This window comes from Folsomia candida, unplaced genomic scaffold (assembly GCF_002217175.1).
Source record: "Folsomia candida strain VU population unplaced genomic scaffold, ASM221717v1 Fcan01_Sc014, whole genome shotgun sequence".
Lineage (NCBI taxonomy): Eukaryota > Metazoa > Arthropoda > Collembola > Entomobryomorpha > Isotomidae > Folsomia > Folsomia candida.
In genome coordinates this window covers 2,551,812-2,577,633 of record NW_019091206.1, presented here as the reverse complement: position 1 = coordinate 2,577,633, position 25,822 = coordinate 2,551,812, and the positions used below count along the sequence as shown (strand labels likewise).

The 25,822-nt window shown below is 31.7% G+C and overlaps 2 protein-coding genes and 1 long non-coding RNA gene across 6 annotated transcripts; 1 reads left to right on the top strand and 2 right to left on the bottom strand.

Annotated features, from left to right (window-relative positions):
* Window positions 1–15: 15 nt before the first annotated feature.
* On the bottom strand, window positions 16–1,897 carry LOC118437621. The gene is made up of 4 exons (XM_035856795.1): window positions 1,694–1,897; window positions 1,187–1,282; window positions 973–1,119; window positions 16–393 (listed from the first exon to the last, which is right to left on the bottom strand). The coding sequence occupies exons 1-4, from the start codon at window positions 1,871–1,873 to the stop codon at window positions 16–18; spliced, it is 801 nt and encodes a 266-aa protein (XP_035712688.1). The 5' UTR covers window positions 1,874–1,897.
* Window positions 1,898–9,316: 7,419 nt separating this feature from the next.
* LOC118437574 lies at window positions 9,317–10,174 on the top strand. The gene is made up of 2 exons (XR_004836188.1): window positions 9,317–9,606; window positions 10,098–10,174. It is a non-coding gene; the product is annotated as an uncharacterized LOC118437574 (long non-coding RNA).
* A 5,102-nt stretch (window positions 10,175–15,276) lies between these two features.
* On the bottom strand, window positions 15,277–23,796 carry LOC110855927. Of its 4 annotated transcripts, XM_035856688.1 has the most exons (6): window positions 23,582–23,796; window positions 19,633–19,698; window positions 19,286–19,545; window positions 17,632–17,759; window positions 16,893–17,239; window positions 15,277–16,307 (listed from the first exon to the last, which is right to left on the bottom strand). In XM_035856688.1, exons 3-6 carry the CDS (start codon window positions 19,333–19,335, stop codon window positions 15,936–15,938), a joined length of 897 nt encoding a protein of 298 aa, XP_035712581.1. In that variant the 5' UTR covers window positions 19,336–19,545; window positions 19,633–19,698; window positions 23,582–23,796; the 3' UTR covers window positions 15,277–15,935. The 4 variants fall into 4 exon arrangements, with proteins under 4 accessions (XP_035712581.1, XP_021960041.1, XP_035712582.1 ...); XM_022104349.2 differs by lacking the exons at window positions 19,286–19,545; window positions 19,633–19,698; XM_035856689.1 differs by lacking the exons at window positions 19,286–19,545; window positions 19,633–19,698; window positions 23,582–23,796 and adding an exon at window positions 23,030–23,531.
* Window positions 23,797–25,822: the final 2,026 nt, after the last annotated feature.

The window sequence follows — 25,822 nt, the reverse complement described above, 5'->3', positions numbered from 1 at the left end:
CCACACAGTTTCGCCCTATTTGCTATATTTCTTTCCTGCCCCTGCACCACCCCCACTGCCGCCACCAACTTTGACGACGACGACCCCCCTTTCCTGCCCCCTTTTTCCACTCCCCTTGCTCCCCTCGATGACGAAAAGGGCCAGCACGAGGACGTAGACGAGGGTGAAAGCCGTGTCGCACGAGGTGAAAGCCAGACCCAGCGTCCCCATCGGATTACTGCTCGGAGGCGACGACACCATTCTCAAGTTGCCCCCATCCGCACCATTGTTTCCCCCTTTTGGAACATTGTTGTTGTTGTTCAGGATGAAAAACGGGACCAGAATTCCCAACGAGGTTATCTTCAGGATGACAAAAACGCCCAGAATTCGGCGCAGTTTGGGGAGAAAGTTGCCCTGTCAGAATCAAAATCAAAGTCAAACTCATACTCTTCACAATTTTAAAAATTTTTTGGGGGTTAAAATTATCAAAAATATAATTAAATTTATAATTTTAATGAATTAAAATAAAATTTCATATAATAATTGCTGATTTTACATACATCATATTTGTAAAATTTTGAAAATATGTATGTCATATTTCCAAAACGATTCGACCCAAAGATACTTAAAGTTTTCAAATTCATACTTTCGCTATTTTTAAAATCTGTAGTGTTTTAACTATCGAAAATATTTTGAAATTTATGCGAATTAAAATAAGATTTTGTAGAACAATTACTAATTACACAAATTTTCAAAAATATTCGACTCAAAATAAATCTTAACTTTTCAAATGTACACTTTCGCAATTTAAAAAAAATATCGAAAACATTGAAGTCATAACTTTGAATAAATTAAAATAAATTTTCATAAAACAATTCCTAATTTTACATATTTTCATTCACAATAGTTCTTAATCCAAAGAAACCTCGGCATGTCAGCAATCTTTTTATAAAGTTTTTTAATGACAATTATTCAAATAATTTATTTCCGAACCCGAAGTTGAGCAATGATTCCGAATATTTTTGAGGATGAGAATGCTACGCAGATTTGGAGCACGAAATAAACCACGGCCAGTACCAGCAGAGTTTTCTCCTTGCTCGTCGGGATTGGCGAGGACAGATTTGGCGACATTTGCATATCCTGTTTGTGCAAAAAAATGATAATTTGAAAAAATTAGCATAATTTGTCTCTCACATAATTTACTAACCGTAGGAGGGACATTGTTCTTTTTATGGCTGGACGACGATAACAGGACACCCAACACGGTGAGGGACAAAAGCCCCAGGAGACAGCAGGAGTATACCTGAGAAAAATAAAATTGGCAAAAATGCAACAATTTTCGAAATAGTTTTTCACCAATAATGAAGGTTTCCCAGCGTATGCTCTCCGATTTTGAGCAAACTATAGTGTCGATCACGAATTTAATTAGTATGGAATTTTACAAAAAACACGATCCCCCAATGGGTATGTTTAACCGAGATATTTTGCATCCCAAGAGGAGAAAACGCGCAGTAAATTTAAAAAGTGCAAAATTTGTCACCTTTACTGAGCTTTTCTCCTCTTCGGATGCAAATACCTCTGCAAACGAGATGGTGTCTTTTGCAAATTTCATACCATTCAAAGTTGAGATAGAATGACACTAATTTGCTCAAAATCGAAGAGCATACGCTGGGAGACCTCCATTCTTGGTAATTTTATTTATTTATTTCCTCACCATTTTCGCGAATGCAAATACCAGTGCCCAGGATTGCACGGTGCAGCACGTTCTCGCTCCGAAAGCTTCCCGCAGAAACGCCACGGACTCATCTTTGCTTTGATGGTACGAGGATTCGAAACCGTTGTAACTTTCAGAAAAGGTGAGAAAATCGGGACGGTTTTTTCCCAAAGTTCCCATCACGAAATCCACTTCAAACTTTTATTTATGCTGGTTCCAAAACTGTGATTATTTTGAAATTTAGATATTTTAGTAAAATTTCGAAATTTTGAAATTTTACGAAAGTGTGAATACAATTTAACTTAAGACATCTTTCTACGCTCAAATAATATACCTTTTGAAATGATGCATCGCACAAAAGATCATCAAATTCATTTCATGCGTGTCGTTGTACAAACTTTAATCGAACATCTATACAAAATTGATTATTTTGAAATTTAGATATTTTAGTAAAATTTCGAAATTTTGAAATTCGATGAGTCTGAGTACAATTTAATTTAGGACATGTTTACATAGTCAAATAATGTATCTTTCGAAATGATGCATCTTACAAAAATAACGAAATTCACTTTACGTCATTTTACTTACAAACTTTGATTTATGCTGGTTGGTTTAGTAAAATTTCGAAATTTTGAAATTTTACGAAAGTTCGGTTAAATATGCTTAAATTATTCTTCACATGTTCGCTTACTAAAATAAATTTTTTTTTAGATTAATCTATCTTGAAAAGCCTTAAAAGTTGTAAACTTTATCAAAAAATTTGTATCGACTCTCAAATCCTACACTTTTCCAAACTTTTATTCAGTTATTGGATTTAAAATGGTGATAAATTTAAAGTTTAATTGTGAAATTTTCTACAATTTTCTTTAACCTTTATGAAAATCTTATTATACAACTTCTATTTATGCTTGTTCAAAAATGATAATTATTCTGAAACTTAGCTACTTCATAAAAACTAAAAAAAATTCGAAATCTGTAAAAGTCAACTTGTAAATAGAATTTAATTTGGTGATCGTTTGCTTCCTTAACGAAACCAGAACACGGAGTTTAGAGACGTCCACCTTTAAATAGCTTATAAACTTTATGCAATTTTATGCAAAATTTTTGTATCGACTCCAAAATCCTACATTTCTCCAAATTTTTATTCAATTCTAGAAATTTAAGATAGGTAGTTATGATTTAAAAATTTAGTCATGAAATTTTCAATGAAATTAAGAAATTCTATGAAAATCTGACCATAAAAGATTTATTTCTGCTCATTCGAAAAATTTGATACTGCTCAAAATGACAATTATTTTGAAATTGGGATATTTAGTTTAGTCAAACTTTAAAAGTTTGAAATTTTACAAAAGTGTGCATCGAGACAATTTAATTCCCTACACATTTTCCTACGAAGAAGAAATTAGTATCTTTAAAAAAATATTAAACGTTTCCCAATTTTATACAGAATTTAGTGTCGACTCTAAAATTCAGACATTTTTAACAAATTTTTATTCAATTATGGAAATTAAAATTGTGATTTTTTTACGAACGAAATTAATAATTAGTCATCTCTACGTATGACTACAATTTAATTTAGTACACGTTTTCTCACGCCATACGAACGAATTTGCACCTTAAAGCGGTTTTGAAAATTTATAACAGTGAAAAAATTGAAAATTAAAAAATGAAATTAAGATAGTGCCAATTTAAAATTTAGGTATGGAATTTTCCACAAAATTTTTATATAACTTTGATATAAATCTGGGTATAAAACTGTACATAATTTCGAATTATTATCTAAAATTTGAACTAAAACTTTTGCCAAGTTTATCCAGAATTTTGGGAAAGTTCTACTTTTAAGTCCAAAATTTTCATAAATATTTAGCGATTATTTTGAAATTTAGCCGTTAAATTTTCTGTGAAAATTTTAAAATTTTATAGAAATCTAATTATAAAACTTTAAACTTTTAGACAAACTAATACACTACCTAAATTTCAAAATAACACCATTGCCAGTCTTACCCAAAATTTTTTATCAACTCGAAAATCCTACATTTTCCAAACTTACGTTCAAGTTTTGAAATTAGAATAGTGACGATTTTAAAATTTAGGTATGCAATTTTTGGCGAAATTTTGAAATTTTATGAAACTTTAATTGTAAAGGTTATCGATAAAAATTTTACATGACCTAAACTTCAAAATAATACGTTTGGCAATTTTATCCAGAATTTTTTATTCACTGTCAGTCTGGTTCAAGTGCCGGGGGATTGGAACTTAGTACCTGGGAAACGTCACCCAAAAGTTCCCATTCCCTGGACTTTTTAGTTATACAAGTTACAGGGAAACGGAACCCACTTGTCGCAGGATTTAGCGGGCTTCGATTCCCCGGTACCCTCTTACGCAAAAGTTACGATTCCCCGGAACCTAACATTTTTCTTTCATTTTTCATAAATTGAATAAATTTCCGCACAAAATTTGAATTATCTCAAATTAACCTCCCACAAACGAAGAACATTTGATAAAAAAATTAGAATTTTTTATAGTGGCAGAGGTTCCTAAAATCGCAAATTTCTGACAAATTTGAGGAGCGGCAAGCTCAAAAAGGTACGGGGAATCGTCACCCAACAAATATTTTTAGGGAAAAATACAGTTATTTTGCAATTATTATTACAATTATTACGTTATTATTATGTTACAATTATTTTCCCCTAAAAATAACTATATTTTTTCCTAAAAATAATTGTTGGGTGACGATTCCCCGTACCTTTTTGAGCTTGCCGCTCCTCAAATTTGTCAGAAATTTGCGATTTTAGGAACCTCTGCCACTATAAAAAATTCTAATTTTTTTATCAAATGTTCTTCGTTTGTGGGAGGTTAATTTGAGATAATTCAAATTTTTTGCGGAAATTTATTCAATTTATGAAAAATGAAAGAAAAATGTTGGGTTCCGGGGAATCGTAACTCTTGCGTAAGAGGGTACCGGGGAATCGAAGCCCGCTAAATCCTGCGACAAGTGGGTTCCGTTTCCCTGTAACTTGCATAACTAAAAAGTCCAGGGAATGGGAACTTTTGGGTGACGTTTCCCAGGTACTAAGTTCCAATCCCCCGGCACTTGAACCAGACTGACTGTCAAATCCTACATTTTCGCAAATTTTTATCCCATCATGGAAAAAAAATATCTCGAGATTATTTTGAAATTTAGCTATTAGATTTTCCACAAAACTTTTAGTAATTGATAAAAATCTGATTATACTACTGCTTTTTTAGACAAGCGAATATCTGACCTAATTTTCAAAATATTATATTTCTCAATTTTTTCCAGAATTTTGTATCGACACTCAATTAATACAGTTGTACTTTATGAAAATTTAGGAAAATTTTTGTGAAAATTTAATCATAAGTCTTAAAATTTTACATAACGTATGTACTTAATTATCAATAGCACACATTAACCAATTTTACCCAGAAATTCAAACCCTACATTTTCAATTATGGAAATTAAAATAGTCATGATTTTAAAATTCAGATATGAAATTTTATAAAAAATTTTGAAATTTCATAAAACTAATCTTAAGATTCATCACCGCTTGTACAAGTTGGAATTTGCACCTTTAAAAGATCCAAAAAGATGTAGATTTAATCCAAAATTTAGTTTCCAAATTATGTTCAATTCTGGAAATTCAAATCATACTGATTTTAAAATTTGCCAATGTTCTATGAAATTTTAAAACTTTATGAAAACATAATTGTAAAACTTTTGTGAAGGAACGTTGTACTTATCTTTATTTAAAAATTACACTTCTGCCAATTTTACCCACAATTTTGCATCGACTCGGAAATCCTACATTTTCCCGATATTTTTTGTTTTCAATTATTGAAATTAAAATGATTCAAATTTTGAAATGTAACTATAAAATTTTATGAAAATACACTTTTTCCATTTTTTTCTATCCCTGTCAACCACCCCACCACAAAAACAAAGAAAATTGTGAATTCAATTTCCAACAATATTCCCAGAAATTTCTTCACGTACTGTAAAAGTCTGCTCGTCATAAAATTTTGAAAATTTTTGAAACAGTGACTCATCTCTGCTTGTAACTACAATTTATTTCTTTCTTACACTTTTTTTTACATGACATGAAAAATGTACCTTAAAAACTTTAAAGATTGCTAATTTTATTCAGAATTTTGTATCGACTCGGAAATCCTACATTTTTCCAATTTTCTGTTTTCAATTATTAGCTCACCCTGCGTAGCACGAGAGCTATTGAATTCCTCTTGTCCGTCTGTCTGTTAATGACTTTTTTGCATCAATTGATGCTAATTAAACAGCCCCTTGACCATTATTGGATAAGTTAATAGCACTGTTGGTATCGAACAATCGTTAACACAAAATGATGCGAACAATTTGGGGGAATAGATGCAAAATGCACCAATACTGCAGAATAGCCGAGAGATATGATTATACAATTTTGACATACATTTTCAAAAAATTATTGGTACGCATTAAGCGACCATTGCCGCTTAATCTACATCAGTGGTGCAACATTATCTTGCATTTTGTATTTTCCTCGTTTATTCTGCACCATTGGTGCATAGGTGTATAAAAATTATGGATTTATTTTGTCAGATTATTCTGCACTTTTGGGGCCAGTTAGTAGCAAACCACTAGTACAGGGTAGTAGTCTGTCTGTCTGTCCGTCTGTTAACGAGTTTTTGCATGAATTGATGCATTGATGAATTGATAATTAAAAATCCCCTTGACAATTATTGAATATGTTAGGCGCACCATTGGTATTGAACAAACCGAATCGAATTTTTTAGTAAATAAATAGCACAGTTGATATCTAACAATCGGTAATACAAAATGATGCGAAATAATTGGGGGATGGGATGCAAAACGCACCAATAGTGCAGAATATCCGGGAGAAATGATCATACAATTTTGACAACGTTTTCAAAATTATGTATCCTGGATGGTCGCTAATGCTGCACTAATGGTGCAATGGCCAGCCGTTTCTGTTGCACCATAAACGGCATATATATGATGAATATATAAGAGTTGTGATCTATTTTGTTGGCTTATTCTGCACCTTCAGTGCAAAGTTCTGTCTAAATCATTATTCCAGGGTGAGCTACTTCTAACGTTACTACGGTTTATTGAAATTAAAATATAGTTCTGATTTTAAAATTTATGTAGTAATGAAATTTTATGAAAATCAACTTTTTCCATTTTTTTCTATCCCTGTTAACCACCCCACCACAAAAAAAAATAAAGTTGATTAAGTTTCTACCAATATTGCAAAAAATTTAGCACGTGTCTTAGAATTCGTTCAACGTAACACTGTGAAAGCCTGCTGGTAACAAAATTTAGATCACAAAATTTTGAAAATTTTTGAAACAATGAGTCATCTCCACTTGTAATTACAATTTAATTTGTTCTTACACGTTTTCTTACAAGACGTATGAAAATTACACCTTAGAAAGTTTAAAAGTTGTCAAATTTATCCAGGATTTCATGCCAACTCCCAAATCCTACATTTTTACTAACTTTTCCAAAATCATGGAAACTAATGTAGTCAATTGAACAATTTTGCATGAAATTTTGAAATCTTGAAATCTTATACAACTGCAAGTCACTTGTTTTGACCTTAAAACAATTGAATCTTTCTCAACTTTATCAAGAATTTTATATCGCCTCGCAAATCCTACATTTTCGCGAGCCTTTACTCAATTGTGCAAATTAAAATAGTGATGATTTTAAAATTGACCTATTTTCTATGAAATCGTGAAATTCTAAACTTTTATAAATGTCGAATGTAAAAATTTAACTTTGACTTCAATCTCAAAAACGTTAACTGACTTGTCAATTTTAACCAAAATTTTGTATCGTCTTCAAAAACCTACAATTTCACAAACTTTCATAGAATCTTGAAAATTAAAACGGTAAAATGATTTCAAAATTTTGATAACTTTTTTATTCAATTTTGAATGTCTATGAAAACCTTTTATGCCTGTTCTAAAAAAGGCGATTATTTTAAAATTTAGCCACTTTATGAAAACTATAAAGTTTCGAAATTTTATGAAATTTGGGCACAATTTAATTTACGTTTGTTTACTCGAATGATACTCCTTTTAGAATAAAAAACCTTTCGAAAGTTTAAAGGTTGCCAATTTTATCCAAAATTTTGTATCGACTCGTAAACCCTACATATTTGCAAACTCTGACTTAATTATGGAAATAATAAAAAGGGGCTGACTTTTAAATATAAGCAGCTGTGAAATTTTATACGAAATTCTGAAATTTTCTGAATGGTACTGCAGAATATAACCCTCGATGAACTTATCTCTTTTGGCCAAAGAATAAACTAACATCTTCAAGATTTTTAAACTTTATCAATTGTATCCGGAATTTTATTTCGACTCGAAAATCTTACACATTTTTCTGAACTTTTCTTCAATTATGGAAATCAAAGTAGTGACGATTTTAAAATTTATGGATCAAATTCCCAATCAAATTTTGACATTTTTAAAAAATCTGGTCATAAAACTGTGTCCGACTTAAACTTTCCATATAATCTAACTTTTTAACATTTCATAATCTACATTTCAAAATCATACCTTCCATAATTTTATGTATAATTTTATTTCGACCCTTAAATCATACATTTTTCCAAACTCTAATCCAATTTATGGAAATTAAAAGTAGTGGCGATTTTAAAACTTTAAACCAAATTTTGAAAATTTGGTCATAAAACTGTGTCTGACTTTAACTTCCCATAATCTAAATTTCAAAATAATACCTTTCCAAATTGTATCCTAAATTTTATCCTACAATTTCCTATACTCTTAATCAATTATGAAAATTAAACTAGCGACATTTTAAAATTTAGGCAATAAATTTTCAATAAAATTTTGACATTTTTTGAAAATCTTATCATACAACTGTCTCACCTCAACTTGTAATAATCTAAATTTCAAAATAATACATACCTTTGCCAATTTTATCCAGAATTTTATTTCGACTCAGAAGTCCTACATTTTTCAAATTTTATTCTCCACTTTTTGCTTTCTCTGTTAATCACCACAAAACTAACGTGGATTAGATTTCCAAGAACAAAAATTGGGAAAATATTTCCCGGAATTGGCGACGTCGAACGTAATAATAAAGCTGCTCGACACACACGAAATATGGACATGGCCACTTATTCCAGCAACCACGTCGCCCACCTCATACAAATCGATTTAATTGATCCAATACTACCAATTTCACGGGGAAAGTCAAAGTCAAATCTATTGAATTATAGGCATGCATATGACAGTCCAGTGGCCGCGGAAGCGGGAGGACATTGGGGGACAGTGACCCCACGGTTATTCGATTATATTATTCCTAATAATCTCCTCGTGTTACACGTATAAACCCCTCGCTCCACTATCCTACAATGTTAATATCTCCAGATATCCTAACACCTTCCGCGGCCACTGATTACATAAATACAAGGCTAAATTCGCACAGGATGAGCTATTACTTTTACGTAATGTAAGCTTTTCATGCATGAAAATCTCTCTCTTTTTTGTGTTTTAAGTCGCCCCACTATTTTTGATTCGCGGTGGTGGTGAGTTGGCAAGAGGAAGAAAGGCAATGAACAATTAACCTTGGTTTTTTAGTGAAGGTTAACAGGAGGTAGAAAAAAGTCGTAGTTTAGAATAGGAACAGAGCAGACTTACTGCTGAGACAGTGGTCCTAATAGTGGACAATTGGTGTAATAATTAGTGAGTTAATTGTGACAATAAATTGGCGTTGCATTAAAGAGATCGTCATTTGTTGTTCACATATTATTTTGCACCGTTTCTCGGAGGAAAGCAGAAGTCTCATCTTTTCAACCGGCGAAGAGACTACACCCACCCAAACCTGAATAGGCTCGCTGCTGGTAGTGGGAGTGGCTATTCAAAAATTACATTACAGTGGCCGCGGAAAGGTGGGGACAGGGACAATATCCCCATTCTTGTTCAACGTCCGCCTCTATCCCTCTGTAATCATACCTGTTCACTTTCATTCATTTCACTGATTATGATGGTGAATGAAGATGAATTTCCTGTCATGTGAATGCAAATTACTGAAAGACTCCGCCATTTCGGATGAATGACTTTGAATGAAGGATTTTTCACTCATTTCATTTTTCACCCTATGCTTAATACATGGGGCGAAGTAAGAAATGAAGTCAGATGAAGTGAAATGAAATGAAATGAATTTGAAAGAAAATGACTGAATGTGAATGAAAATCATCAATCAGACATCGGGATGATTGAATTTTGAATGAAAACTAAATTTTTGAAGAGATATGCCTACAATGTTAACGTCCCCCGATGTCCCCATCCTTTCGCGGCCACTGCGACTATGACACGATGATGACCATGACAGGAGAGAAGGTAACCCTTGCTCGTCATAACATCAATTTCTCTCTCTCGCTATTTACAATCTCGCTGTCCATCGGAGAACAACAAGACAATCAAAATCCGACATATTTTCCATTCCACAACCAACCCGTCGTACATAACACCAGGCAATTTAGGTAATACGAGCACCATAAATTACATATAATCAAGGTCAAGTAAATACACACTCCTGATTCCGAAATCGATGTGAAAAGTCGTCAATAAATTGGCTCCTTTAAAATTAAAGGGATATATACACAAATTCGCAAATATGTTGAATTTCATTTACACAATTTATTCCGAAATCGATGTGAAAACTCGTGAATAAATTAGTTGCCTAAAATCATGGGCTGATTTACACGTGTCGTAAATATGTATGCATCAACTGTTGAATTTCATATACATGTGCCAAATTATTAATGGACAGTTTTTCTTAATTAAATTAATTTAAAAAAATAGAACCGTGTCAAATTCCACTAATTTTTTTTATTATGATCTGAAAAATCGTGAATATATTGGTTCATAAAACTAAAGGCATACTTACATACGCAAATTCGCAAATATGTTAAATTTCATCAACGTAATTTATTATTCCAAATCGATCTGACAAGCATGAATAAATTAGTTGCCTAAAAGGGTGGGGATGTTTTACGCGTGTCGGAAATGTGTTTGAATCAACTGTTGAATTTCATTTATGCAAATTATTACTAAGGATCGTTTTACTGGATTAATTTTGAAAAAATTTAAAATTTCTAGAATTCTGTTTATTGCGAACGGAAAAGTCGTCATTCATCAATAAATTGGCTCTTAAAATTAAAGGGATACATATACAAATTCGCAAATGTGCTGAATTTCATCTACGCAATTTATTCCGAATCGATCTGATAAGTCGTGAATAAATTAGTTCTTAAAATTAAGGGCATGTTTACACGTGTCGCAATTATTTATGTACTAACTGTTGAATTTCATTTCCGTAATTTACTACTAATGCATGCTTTCCTGGAACAGTTCAAATTTAGAGTATTTTTCTGTCACAATTATCTTAATTTTCCATAAATTTGCCAATTCAATGTTCAGTGTGCAAATTTGGCTGAAATAAAATATGCGAAAAAGTCATTCCACCAATTTTACAAAACTAACCACAAATTTTTGGTTTCCACGAACCTTAAAAATTTACTAATCACCTTAATTAGCTCAAATTTGCACATGGCGTCAAAATTGTAATTTTGCATAAATTTACCAATTCAATTCAGCTTTCATTCTGTAATTTACGCTGAAATACATAATTTACACTGTTATTAAAATTTGGGGAATATTTATTTCCCAATTTCCACACATTTTTGCCCAATTTTATTTAATTAATCTCAAAAACGAAATAATTAACTAAAGTAACTAAAATTTTCACGTGGCGTCAAAATTTGTGGATACAAAATTTCTTAACTGAGGATTAGTTTTCATACTATTGATTTGAAAATATTTAAGCGTGATGGAATTTCTGCCGGCCAAAAAAAAACACGTGCCCACTTGATTAACATTGCGAGCGGTCTGAAATTCAAATCAAATCCATCACGCTTAAATATTTTAATCAATCCACTCTTAGAAATGGGGTTACGATTATAACCAAAAAGTAAAAGTATGTGACTCTACCGCCGTGGTTATGAATTTGTCACCAACTGGTCATAAATTTATTAGCTCTGGTGACAATATAATACCATGTTGGTGAAACTTCATAATTAGTCGGTGACAATTGTAACCACTCGGTAACAAATTTATAACCACGACGGTAGAGTCACATACGTCTACTTTTTTGGTTATAATCGTAACCGCATTTCTAAGAGTGTAGCCGCCCTCTGGTTATTAAATTAATTGCAGAAGAAAACAAACCATGTTTTCACCCTCATTTTTTACATTTTTTTCGAAAATGCATATATTTCTTAAATAATTCAAAAATCTAAGACGAATTTTTTCGGACGACAAAAAATCAATACAAATTCCCTTATACCTGACACAATTTATAGGTACTCTAATATTTCAAAATTTCTACCTGACGTCAAAATCCTGCAAAGTTAAAATTATCGTAATTTTCCATAAATTTAAGTACCAATTCCTCTTCATTGTGCAATTTTTGCTGAAATTAAATTCCTGTACAAAAAAGTTATTAAAATTGTGCAAATATTTCCCAATTTCCACGTGGCGTCAAAATTTGGTCTTTTCAAAATTATAATTTAACAAAATGTACATAAAATTGTTGCACCAATTTTACAAATATTTTCCAATTTCCACACATTTTTTCCCCGGTTTTATCTCAGCAATCTCAGCAACGTCGTAATCAAATTAAGTAACTAAAATTTCCACGTGGCGTCAAAATTTGGACATTCAAACATCAAAATTTAATACAATGGTTAACAAAGAAAACATCAAAATTTAATACAATGGTTAACAAAGAAAACATCAAAATTTAATACAATGGTTAACAAAGTTATTCCACTTTTATGTAAATAAGTCCTTTTTTTCAAACCTCAGAAAATTAACCATTACTCAACTATCTAAAATTTCCATATTGGCTTAAAAATTTGTAAATTCAAAATTACTACAATTTTTCATAAATTTATCAAATCTTTGTACTAATGTTGTCTCTTGAATAATTTAAAACTTTCTACCTTGCGTCGAAATTTGTATGTAAATATAAATATCATAAATATATTTGCATAATATATAATAAATATATGCAAATCCACAAATGATTTATATGCAAAAATAATTATTGCAATATTCCCGCTAGAAATATTTTGTAAATTTTTTCCAATGTTTCAAGATTGTCTAAATCTGTATAATTAAACTATTTCATAACTTAAAAAATTTTCCAACTGGCGTCAAAATTGCAAAATCAGAATTGTAATTTCCCATTAATTTTTAACTTGAGTCAAAATTTGTACACAAAATTAATTATTCCATTGTTCCCATTAAAATTTTGTCATAAAATTTGGTCGTCTGGAAGAATCTCAATCTAAATATACAACTAAGCTATTTCAAATAATTTAAAAACTTCCACTTGGCGTAAAACCTTGCAAAATCAAAATTATCGTGAAATTTTCCATAAATTTACTAAATTTTCCTACAACTGCTGTATTTTTTGCACCTGTGACAATTTAACCTTACTCAACTAATTAAAAAGTGTCTACCTGGCGTAAAAAGTGGACAAAAATAAGCCTCTTTAAACCTAACTCTTCAAATATTTCAAAAATTTCCATCGGTCGTCATACCTGTTCACTTTCACTCATGTGACTGATTATGATAGAGAATGATGGTGAATGAAAATGAATTTCCTGCGAATTGAATGAAAATGAGTGAAAGATTCAGTCATTTCAGATGAATGACTGTGAATGAAGGATTTTTCACTCACTTCATTTTTCACCCTATGCTTAATACATGGGGCAAAATAAGAAATGAAGTCAGATGAAGTGAAATGAAATGAATTTGAAAGAAAATGAATGAGTGTGAATGAAAATCTTCAGTCAGAAATAGGGATGACTGACTTTCGAATGAAAACTAAATTTTTGAATAGGTATACCTAGCGTTAAAATTTTCTACTTTATTTCAAAATTTCTATGCAAATCTTGCAATAGTTAAAAAATGTTTTGCTAATTTTTTTAACGTAAGTCTCCATAAATTTACCAAATTTTCGAACTACGCCTGCTTTTTGAGACAATTTAAAATTTACAAGCTGCATAATTCAAATTTTCATACTTTGAACACAAAATTAATCAATATACCCATTGAAATGTGCTAATTTTGCCTGATTTGAAGAGTACCTGAATCTACATAATTAAATATTCAAAATAATTCAAAAATTGTTGCCTGAAGTCAAAATCGTAAGTTTAAAATTTAGTAAATTTTCCATAAATTTACATAATTTTCCTACAAACCTGTGTTTTTTTTGCACCAATTTAAAACTACTATTTAAATTTAAGACAATTTAAAGCTACTCAACCAACTAAAATTTCCAGCCGGTGTTAAAATTTCTATGCAAAATTAATTATTCCAAAATTCTCGTTAAAAATGTTTTGCTAATTTTTTATTGTTTCAAGATTACTTATTAATTTATATAATTAAACTATTTCATAATTAAAAAACTTGTCCAACTGGCGTCAAAATTACAAATTCAGAATTATAATTTTCCATAAATTTTTAACTTCAAATTTTGTTTTAAAATTTATTCACAACTTGAAGACCGATCTTAATATAACTAGACTTTCAAATAATTCAAAAATTCCTATTTGACGTTAAAGTTTGCAAATTTTCATATTATATTTCAATTTTTCCTAAACTTACAAAACTTTCGTACTACTCCAGTTTTTTGGACCGGAAACATTTAAAATTATTCAACTATTTAATTTAAAATCTTGCACATTACGTCAAAATTTGTACACAAAATTTATTATGCCAATGTTCCCATCAAAATGTGCGAATTCCGCCTGGTTTCAAGACTATCTAAATTTATATCATTTACAAATTGCAAATAGTTCAAAATTTATCATCTGGCGTCAAAATTTGTCGATTAAAAATAATAATTTTTCATAAACTTTAACTTGTATCAAAATTGGTACAAAAAATTGATTATTCTAACGTTCGCATTATTTTGTCATAAAATTTTCTCACAACTTGAAAAAAATCTTAATATATAACTAGACTTCCAAACAATTCAAAAATTACTATTTAGCGTTAAAAATTTCAAAATTATATTACAATTTTTCATAAATGTACTAAAAATTCGAACTACTCGAGTTTTTTGAACCTGAGGCAAATTGGTGGATTATATTCAAATAATTTAAAAATTTCCACTTGACGTAAAATTTTGCAAAATCAAAATTATCGTAAAATCTAAGGTCTGTATTATTCCAAGGTCCAAGGTTTCCATCAAATTGTTGTACGAATTCCGCCTGTTTCAAGACTATTATCTAAATTTATATCATTTATAAATTGAAAATAGTTAAAAAATTTCCATCTGGCGTCAAAATTTGTACATTCAAAATTATAATTTTCCATAAACTTTAACTTTCATTAAAATTGGTGCAAACAATTGATTATTCTAACGTTCCCATTATTTTGTCCTAAAATTTGATCACTTCGCAATTCAAAATTCTTCCGAACTTTATCAAATTTTCGTATTACTCTTGTTTATTGAACCTGAGACAATTTAAAATTTTCTACATTGGGTCAAAATTTTCAATTTTTGCTAAAAATTTCAATTACTATTATTATCCATTTAATTATTTATGCAATTAAATACACCTCAATTAATCATTATAAACCTTTATTTACACGGCAATACGTAATATTGTTAAGGAAGGACAAGTTTTTCTCTTTAAACCGCGTCCTCAAATTCTTAAATTTTTGTTATTTTTTCTGAAAATCTTAATTATTATTATTACTAATTATGAAATTATTCAGCAATTAATTGTAAACCTTATCAAACTATTTACATATTTACATGGCAGTACATAAAATTATTAAGGAAGGACAGGACAAGTACCCCTCGCACAATTACACGCTCAAAATATCAAAATTTTCAAGCATAAATCACAGAAGTTAAGTTTACAAATTTCATACGTATAATTACCGATATTTATCGTAATTAATTGTTTAGTTAATTATATTTACATAAATTAATTATAATAAACTCTTCGCCAAAGTATTAATCTATTTACACGGCAGTAATATTGTACTCCTCTCCAAATGTACATAAATACATCAATCACATTCTAAAAATCTAAAAATTTTCAATGTTTCCTAAAGAAACTTAATTTTACAAAAACCTTTGTCGTCAATAATCATCCTCACTCATCACAGAATTAACTTTATGTCCATTCGTAACTAATAAATCCGTAATTCTGTAATGTCCTCCAAACTGTCCGCCAGATTCGGGACCAAGGGCGGCCGCACCCCCGCACCGAATCCCGTTGACCTCTGACCCCGTCGCGAGCAGGGCGTTAAGCACGAGGCGCCTCATCCTCTCGCAGGACTCGATACTCTTTTCCCCCATGGTCTGAAAGGTGCCAAAGTTCCGGAGAAATTGCAAATTCCAACAAAATTCGCAACTGTTCGAGACCTCGTCTCGCTCGCAACGGGAACGGACGCGATTCGTGTCAGTGCCAAAGGTCACGAGCGCTTTTAGAACGGCGAAGCGTTGGCGCGCCTGAAATAAAGAAAATTATCAATAATTGTTCAAAAAGTCATAAAATCTTGAAGAAAAATTTCTCTAATTTTGCAAAACTTTCTGCAAGTTTCCGTCTGACAATTTTGATATAAAAATATTTAAAAATCATTAACAGTTTAAAGTTATAAAACCTTGAAATGTTTGTTGGATTTTACAAAAGTTTCTCTAATTTCAGAAAAATGAGAAAAGCATAAACAATAGTGCAAAAAATTATAAAATTAGAAAGAAACTCTCAAATTTTGCGTGCCTGAACATTTAGGTACGAAAAAATATGAAAAAAATCATCGATAATTCTTCAAAAGATAATAAAATCTTGCATTACAAATTCCCTAATTTTACATTCTTGAAAATTGCGAAAAAAATATTTTAAAATCATCAATAATTCTACAGAAGTCATAAAATCTCAAGGAACAATTTTCCCAATTTTACAAAACTTCATCCAATCCATGCTTGAAAATTTAGGCATAAAAAATAATTATTCAGTAATTCTTTTAAAAAATCCTCAAATCTCTCAAAAAAAATGTTTCCGAAAAATTTTTCCAATTTTCCCTCAACTATTTTCACCTCTTCCAGCACCAAGGGGTCCGCATCGCCCGGTAACTGCGGACAATTAATGCCCATGCCCACATTCGTCAGCAGTCTGACAAGGACGTCCTGGTCCATCCTGGCCTGAACTTGGTCACTCTCGTGCAACGGAGGTCGCTCGTGGTCCACGTCGCAGTTGACCTCGCCCTCGCAAAGGGTCAAGTTCAACGGCGTCGGAGGGGTCACCTCTTCTTCGTCGTGGTCCAGCGCCCGCCTCCAGTTCAGGTTGATGTTCACGTCCGCCCCGTAATTTAACAGGCTGAGGAAACTTTGGCGCAGGCAGGTCGTCAATTCCGGCGGAGCAGAAGCAGAAGCGTCACCACCACCTAGAAGATATGCATCATGAATGACATGCCATTGACAAATTGACGTATTGACATGTCAGAAATGTCTAATTTGTGACAAATATGACAAATATGACATTTATCAGAATTTGAACTTTTCATACTTGTCATAAATGTCCAATCTGTCCGTCACAATTGTTATAAATGTCCAATTTGTTTGTCATATTTGTCATACATGTCAAATTTGTTCGTCATATTTGCCATAAATGTCCAATTTGTCCGTCATAAATGTCGGTGGCATTGAAATTGTGACAAGTTCTTGGTCAAACACGAGTAATATGACAAATATTATGGCATATTTGACAAATTTTATGGTCAAATATGACAAGTATGACAAATATTATCGGCTTGACACGGGCAAGCTCCATCCTTACCTCCAGCACGAATTTGGTTGTTAACATTCACTCCAAAACTTTGGTGCAGTTTGACCAAAAAGTCGACATCGCAGCAGGATAATTTCGCCCGTTTCGTGGGCGTGGGTGCGTTCATGGTGCAAATTTGGCTGAAAGAAAATTTGCACAAAAGGTTACTTACAAAAATTTCCATTTTTTCATTTTCCAATTTTCCCACACAATTTTGGTTTCTATTCGACGAACCTGAGCAACTTAATGATTAACTTAATTACGTAAAATTTACCCTGGCGTCAAAATCTGTAGAATCAAAATTTGTACAAACAAATAAAAAACAAATTTTAAACAAAATTTACTAATTCAGCGTTTATGATGTATTTTTTGCTAAAAGAAAATACGCACAAAAGTTGTTTACAAAAAATTCCCAATTTCACATTACCTACGATATATTTTTTCTCTATAACAATAATAAATGATGAACCTCAGAAACTTAATTATTCACTTAAGGGCCCGGGGGAAGATTTACTTGATTTTATGTTAGCAACAATAATTGCCAGGGCCCCAAGATTATTATCGCTCTGTTAGGTTACGACCACAATTAATTGACACCGTTTCTATGGGACACTCACGTTCAAAAGCTTTGGTTTTGTCACTGCTTTTGAAAAAGTTTCCCTCAAGTCCCTCAAGTTTTTGAAAAAAAGTTGTTTCTTTTGTTCCATGGATACTCAAAATGCAATTCCTGCCATTAATTTGGCAATTCTAAGCCAATTTGTCCTCACTTTACGACCAAATATCTCCACTGCACAAGAGGGCAGATCGTCAAAAAAAACTCAAGTAAAATCTAAAGATATGATTAACGCATTAAACATAATTTAAAAAATCTGCCCTCTTGTGCATTGCTGAATTTTATCGTCAAAGTTGACGTGATTTCTAAGCAACTTCCCCCAGGCCCTTAATTGTGCAAAATTTCCACCTGGCGTCAAAATTTGTAAAGTAAAAAAAAATTATCGTAATTTCATATAAATTTACCAATTCTGTGTTTATTGCGTAGTTTTCCCTTAAATCAAATGCACGTACACAAATTTTTCAAAATTTTGCAAAATATTTCCCAATTTCCACACATTTTGACCCGTTTTCTCTCAGCAATATCTTTGAAACGTAATAACTACCTTAATTAACTAAAATTTCCACGTGGCGTCAAAATTTGGACATTCCAAAATAATAATTTGATTAGACCGTTAACAAAGTTATTGCAATTTTACAAATCAATTCTCTACCAAACAAAAATAATAATTATTCAACTAGCTGAAAATTCTACATTACCGTAAAAAATTTGTAAATTCAAAATTATTACAATTTTTCATAAATTTATTAAATTTTCGTACTATTGTTGCTGGTTTTTAAAATTTTCTACCTTGCGTCAAACGTTCCATGCAAAATTAATTATTGCAATATTCCAGTTAAACATGTTTTGCTAATTTATTTTGACGTTTCAAGATTGTCTTAAATTAAGACAATCTTGAAACGTCCTTGAAAGGATCCTCGGATCATCCGATGTAAACTCGTTTCACATTTGCTGAAATCATACGAAACTGAATAATTTAAACGCCGAAATAAAAATAACTGGTGTAAAATAATTCGGCTCATTCGGGTAATGTACGCCATGTGATGAACTCACCAAAAACCGTTCCAATAAATAAAGAAAAGCAGCTGGTAAAGTTTTTCCATAGTTGGACACAAGGTGTCTCACACATATCAAGCGAATCTTGGATCATCCCCGGATATCCTACGATTCTAGGATCGGATCGCATCAAATTTCGAGTAGAACCGGGAGCCGATCCGATCCGATCCTAAAGCGAGCAAATCCGATCCGATCTGATCCTAAAGCGAGCAAATCCGATCCGATCCGATCCGATCCTGTATTTATCCGATCCTATCCTACGGATCGGTTAATTTAGGATACGGATTACCTTCCCTAGTCTTAATACATGTAATTTGATTATTTCATATTTTATAATTTTCTACCTGGCGTCAAACTTCGCAAAAAAAATTGCAAAAAAATCAAAAAACTTGAGCACATTTCACCCAATTCTACAAAAACAAATCACAGAATTTGACATATTTTTTAGTATTTTAAATAGGCTTAGAAATTTCAATACCTCGAAATGCATAACTATTAATGTGTAATTAATTATGTAATTACGAATTTTAAAATTTTTCTGGATATTAAAAAAATTTCTACCTTGTTTCAAAATTTCGATATAAAAATTAATCATTGAAATATTCCCGTCAAAGTGTTGTGCCAATTTTGACAAATTTCAAGACTATCTGAATCCACGTACTGAAAATATTTCAAATAATTCGAACATCGTACCTTGCGTCAAAATGGGAAAATTCTGAATTAAAATTTCCCATAAATTTTTTAACTTCCGTCAAAATTTATGCATAAAATTAATCATTTCAATGTTCCCATTAAAATGAGGTACAAAGAAGGGTATCTGTTATGGTGATCGTTTTGGGCTAAATTTCGATGAGTTTTGAATTATTTTGATAAGAAATTAAGGCGATTTTTTGGGCTAATATATCTTATCAAAATTCGTTTGGTTGTCAGTGGTTTTTGATTGGTAAATAGAGCTCAATGATTCTTACCCCGATTTAAGACTTGGGGAACCGTTTTGCCAGTCTGTCTGTTCGTCTGTCTGTTCATTTTCAACTTTGTCAAATGAACCCCGATTAACTGCAAACTTGGCGAGTTGGCAAATTATACTATCAAACAATTATTCAGCATGTCTACTATAACTCCAAGGGTCCTGTTTGAGTCACTTCCAACCCATGAATGTAATCAATGTTTTTTTCTTGTCGGGCTTTGGTTTATAAACATTGGAAATTTTATGCAAAATTGTAGCAACGCGCAACATGGTTACCATTTTATTAATACCTGTGGTAATTTTGCATGGTTTCCATTTTATTCCCTGTTTTTTGATGCATTTGAATTTATTGCTCGAAATCTAGAAATGTACCATCTTAAATTCTTTGATGAAAAATCACCAATAGTATGACCATCAACATATGCAAATATTTACAAAATCGTTCGTGGGCTTCGTATTTTAATTTGCGTTTTTGTTTTTGGCCTATCTAAATACGTGTTAAACATAGCCCAGGAGAATATTTGTTTCTCCACTTGTGGGCATGTACCATTGCTGAAATTTTCAGGAATAGTAGTTTGAAAGTTGTTTGATATCGTATAAAAAAATCAGAAAAATCATTCGTGGGCTTCATCGTTTTATAATTCATCGAAATTTAGCCCAATACGATCGTCTTAATAGATACCAAGCTTTCGCCTGATTTCAAGACTATCTAAATCTGTATCAATAACAAATTTCAAATAGTTCGAAAATTTCCATCTGGCGTCAAAATTATATTTTCAAAATTATAACAAAATTTTTAACTTGCCTCAAAATTTGTAAAAACAACTAATTACTATAACGTTCCTGTTAAAATTTTTTCCCAAAATTCATCACATCTTGAAGACTTATCTAAATATGTAACTAAACTATTTAAAATAATTCAAAAATGTCTAATTGGCGTTAAAATTTACAATTTCAAAATTGAATTCAATGAAATTTTCCATAATTTTACCAAACTTTCGAACTACTCCAGTTTTTTGAACCTGAGACAATCTTAAATTACGCAACTATTTTATTAAAAAATTTCCACCTTGCGTCAAAATTTGTAAGCAAAATTAACTATTTCCATTAAAATATTGTGCAAATTTTTCCCCAGTTTCCAGAGAAAAGTGGATAAGCCTCCTAAAGGAGACCTAGAAGGTTTAACTCCATAAGGAAGTGTAAGCCACGTTGAGAGCCAATAGCAGACGACGGCGAGGTTTTCGGGCTTTTTCGCTATAACCTCTCAGTTTTTTTCAGCTTTTCAAACAATCAAAAATATGCATTTGTTTCGATTTCGGCGTACAACGTGTACAATTCACCCCATTTTTGATAAAGTCAGACTCCGAAAATTAAAAAAGATATAATTAATAATATTTAACTGGAAGAATTTTTTGATTGGCTGTCGCTGGGTGGGAGGGGTCGAATACCACGCCGTCCAGCGTTATTGGTTCTCTGGGTCTCAATATGGCTTATGCATTCTTATTACTCTACATCTTCTATATGAATGTATGTTCAATGCCCAATTTCAAGACTATCTTTTGCATGTATATAATAATTTTCAAATATTTCAAAAATTTCTAACAGAGGTCAAAATTTCTGCATTAAATTGACTATCCCAATATTCCCATTATCCTGTGATTTTAAAAAGCATCTAAATTTATATTAATAACAAATTTCAAATAGTTCAAAAATTTCCATCTGGCGTCAAAATTTGTACATTCAAAATTATAATTTTTCAAAAATTTGTCTTTGTACAATTAAACAATTAAAAAATTAGACAATTAAAAATTGCTCAACTAATTAAAAATTGTCTGCCTTGCGTCAAAATTCGTGCACGAAATTAATCATTGCAATGTTCCAATTAAAATGTTCTGCAATTTTTTTCTACTGATGTCAAAATTATCTAAATTTATATCAATAACAAATTACAAGCAATTAAAAAAATTCCACCTGGCGTTAAAGTTTGTACTTTCGAAATTAATTCAATAATTCATTATCTTCTACCTTGCGTCAATATTTGTGCATTTAAGTAATTATTATAATGTGCTGCAAATTTGACCACGCTGTACACTTAATCTATATTTAACTACGCAATTTTAAATAATTCAAAAATCTCTGTCTGGCATCAAACTTCGTAAAAAATATAAAACAAAATCCGAAAATTTGATCACACTAGAAAAATCCAAAAATCAATTCAAATGTTTCGATTAAAATTCCCATTAAAATGTGTTAAATTTGTTAAATTTGTCAAGTTTCTTGACTTACAAATCTAAATTTTTCTATATTTATCTATATTTAACTACAGAATTTGAAATAATTCAAAAATTTCTAGTTGGTGTCAGACTTTACAAACAAAAATCCGCAAAAAATTCGCAAAAATCCAAGCATGTACATTTAATCTATATTTAATTACGTAATTTAAAATATTTCAAAAATCTATACCTGGCGTCAAACTTCGTAAAAAAATACAAAAAAATCCGAAAATTTAATCAAGCCGGAAACATCCAAAAATCAATTGCAATGTGTAAAAAATACAAAACAAAATCTGAAAATTTAAACACACCAGCAAAATCCAAAAATCAATTGCAATTTTCCCATTAAAATGGGTTAAATTTGCCAAATTTGTCAAGTTTCTAATCTAAATTTTATCTATATTTAACTCCTGAATTTCAAATAATTCAAAAATTTCTACCTTGTATTAGACTTCGCAAAAAAAATTGCAAAAAATCCAAACCCTTAATAACACCACACACCTGAAAAAAAATCAATCCAATCCCAAATTCCTCGTGCACCTGACCTCGTGCACAATCTATCAGACTTCTATTCTATTCAAATTAATGTATCACTTGAGCTCTCTCGCTCCCTTATCTCGCTCAACAATTATTATTTCACTTTCGATAAGCCAACTGTGCAATTATTCAGCACAAAAGTGGACAATGGACTTGAACACGTAGTGTAAAACCCTCCTCTCCCGATAAAGATCCAGACTCAATAAATAATGCAATTGAAAATTGCACAGGGTTGTACACAAAATCACTTTTAATTAAAAAATACGTCAATTTTCCTCCTACACACTTATCATCCGATGATGATAAGCACACCTTAAGTGAGTGGATGACAAGGCCACGTTACAAATGACACGTTTGGTTAAATAAAAACACATTTTTCACTTTGATTGAGTCCAATTTTCAAAATTTCCTGACTATCTATTTCTAGCCAACCTTTGAACATTTCTACTTTTTTACTTAAAAAAAAACAGATTATTAGTGAAATTCCACCCACCGGAAAAAACTTGATAAGCTCACCTTAACGATGATGAATAAGTCCACATGAAATTCAACAAGTTATGTAATTTCTGCCTTAAAACTTCTCGTTTAGTTATTTTCAAAATCCAAAAAAAACAAGTACTGAAATTCCTCCCCCGTGAAAACAAAGCTAAACTGTGTCCAGTAAATGTTTATTAAAAACGTGACGGATTATTTGTCTGTCTTCTGTACATTCCAGTTTAGCAACAGGATTATGAATGCACATAAAGGAATGACGAGTTAAACTGACACTTATTAAGTAGCGTCAGCTACTTATTGTGATCGTTTTGTCCGTCCGTCCGTCCGTCTGTCCGTCCGTCCGTCCGTAAGCAGGATATCTTTAGAATGCCTCAACATAATCAAACCCCGTTTTCGCCATTGTGCTTCTAATTTTTAGTTCTCGGTCGAGTTCGAAAATGGGGTCAATCGGACCACACCCCACAGCGCCAGGGGGTGTGGTCCAAATTAAATTTAACATTAATTTTCATATGGGGTGTCATTTTAAAGGAAATTTCACCACGAATTCAATGGCGTTAAAATTTTTGACCTCGTGACCTTAAGGACAAGGTCAAAGGTCAAAAAATACGTAACTGTCATATGGGATATCATTTTGAAGGAAATTTGACTGCGATTTCAAGGATGCTAATATTTTTGACCTTATGACCTTGAGGACGAGGTCAAAGGTCAAGAGATTCATAATTGTCATATGGGGAGTCATTTTAAAGGAAATTAGACTGCGATTTCAGGGGCGTTAATATTTTTGACCTCATGACCGTTGGGACGAGGTCATATACGGAAACTTTAAAGGAAACTTGAATCGGTCTGACGCTACTTATTTACATTCGTTTGGAGGGTTTATTTAATGACGCAACTATACTATCATAACCATGTATAACTGCTTATCTGCCCATGTGATGCATACGCTTACATATGAATTGTGTCCATAATAACATGGGATTTGTGACATAACATAACTAAAACTATTCCATATCCACATGTGCTTAACAACATGCATGCACACAATTCCTTAAACTTACTAACTCTCTCTGCAGTGATGTGGGATGAAATATGCAATTCCGTTATTATAAAGTCAGGCTGTCTCCTCTGCTTCATAAAGTGATTGTATTTCACGAGGGCCAGGAAACCATCAATCCATACATACATTTTTACATGGATATGTAAAATGTCACGGAAAATAATCTCTTTTTCGTTGCAGTTTTTTAACACGTGGCGTAAATGAAGGCTACACAATCCGTAAATGACGCTTCGGAAAAATCGACTTTTTTATTGCGGATTACGTCAATTTTAAGAACACGTGGCGCAAATGAAGACTACATCCGTAAAAGATGCCTCGGAAAAATCGGTTTTTTTTTGTTGGGGATTACGTCATTTTTTAACACGTGGTACAAAAAATCCGTACATGACGCCTCGGAAAATCGACTTTTTTGTTGCGGATTACGTCAATTTTTAAGAACACGTGGCGCAAATGAAGACTATAATCTATAACTGACATCAATGAAAAATCGAATATTTCTTGCATGTTACATTAATTTTTTAACACGTGGGGCAAATGAAGGCTATATCCCCCCTTACCAATTATGGATAATCCCCCTCCCCTTGACAAATGGGTATGAATGGACATGACGTTAATATTCGTTGAGATAAATAATTATGCATGGATGCAAGTTTGTGTAGTTTCATATCCATTGTTGACTTAAACACACCTCGTTTATACATATGTTTGAATATGTTATGATTTTTTACTGCTTAATTACTAGCACTAAATGGCCTGATGTTTTTAAATTTACGATCCTCTCATGCTTTGTTTTTGCGTTTATCCTGCTGCCGGACTTTGATAAGGTATTTAATTTTTAATTGTACGTATTAGTTCGAAAAACATACAAAAGAATAATATTGCCTGCAGTAAAAATTAGTAATTAAATTGCACATTTGCATTGTTCTTCTGGACTTTATGTGAAACTTGTAATCGACCAAAACAAGTTTTCGAACTAAACCAAAAAAATGTGATGTAAAATGGTGAAAAAAGATGATTTCTCATTCGAAATAGTTTTGGCGAGTGAAATATAGTGCCAGGCAAATATTTAAATTGTTGACCCCTCTAGGTCTCTAGTTGGGCAGCCTCCATATATCACCGAGTCTGCCCCACGATAAGGGCGGCAAAATTTAAGCGAGTCCGCCCCATTTCGATTTTACGAAATGGCAACAGTGTAAATACTGAAA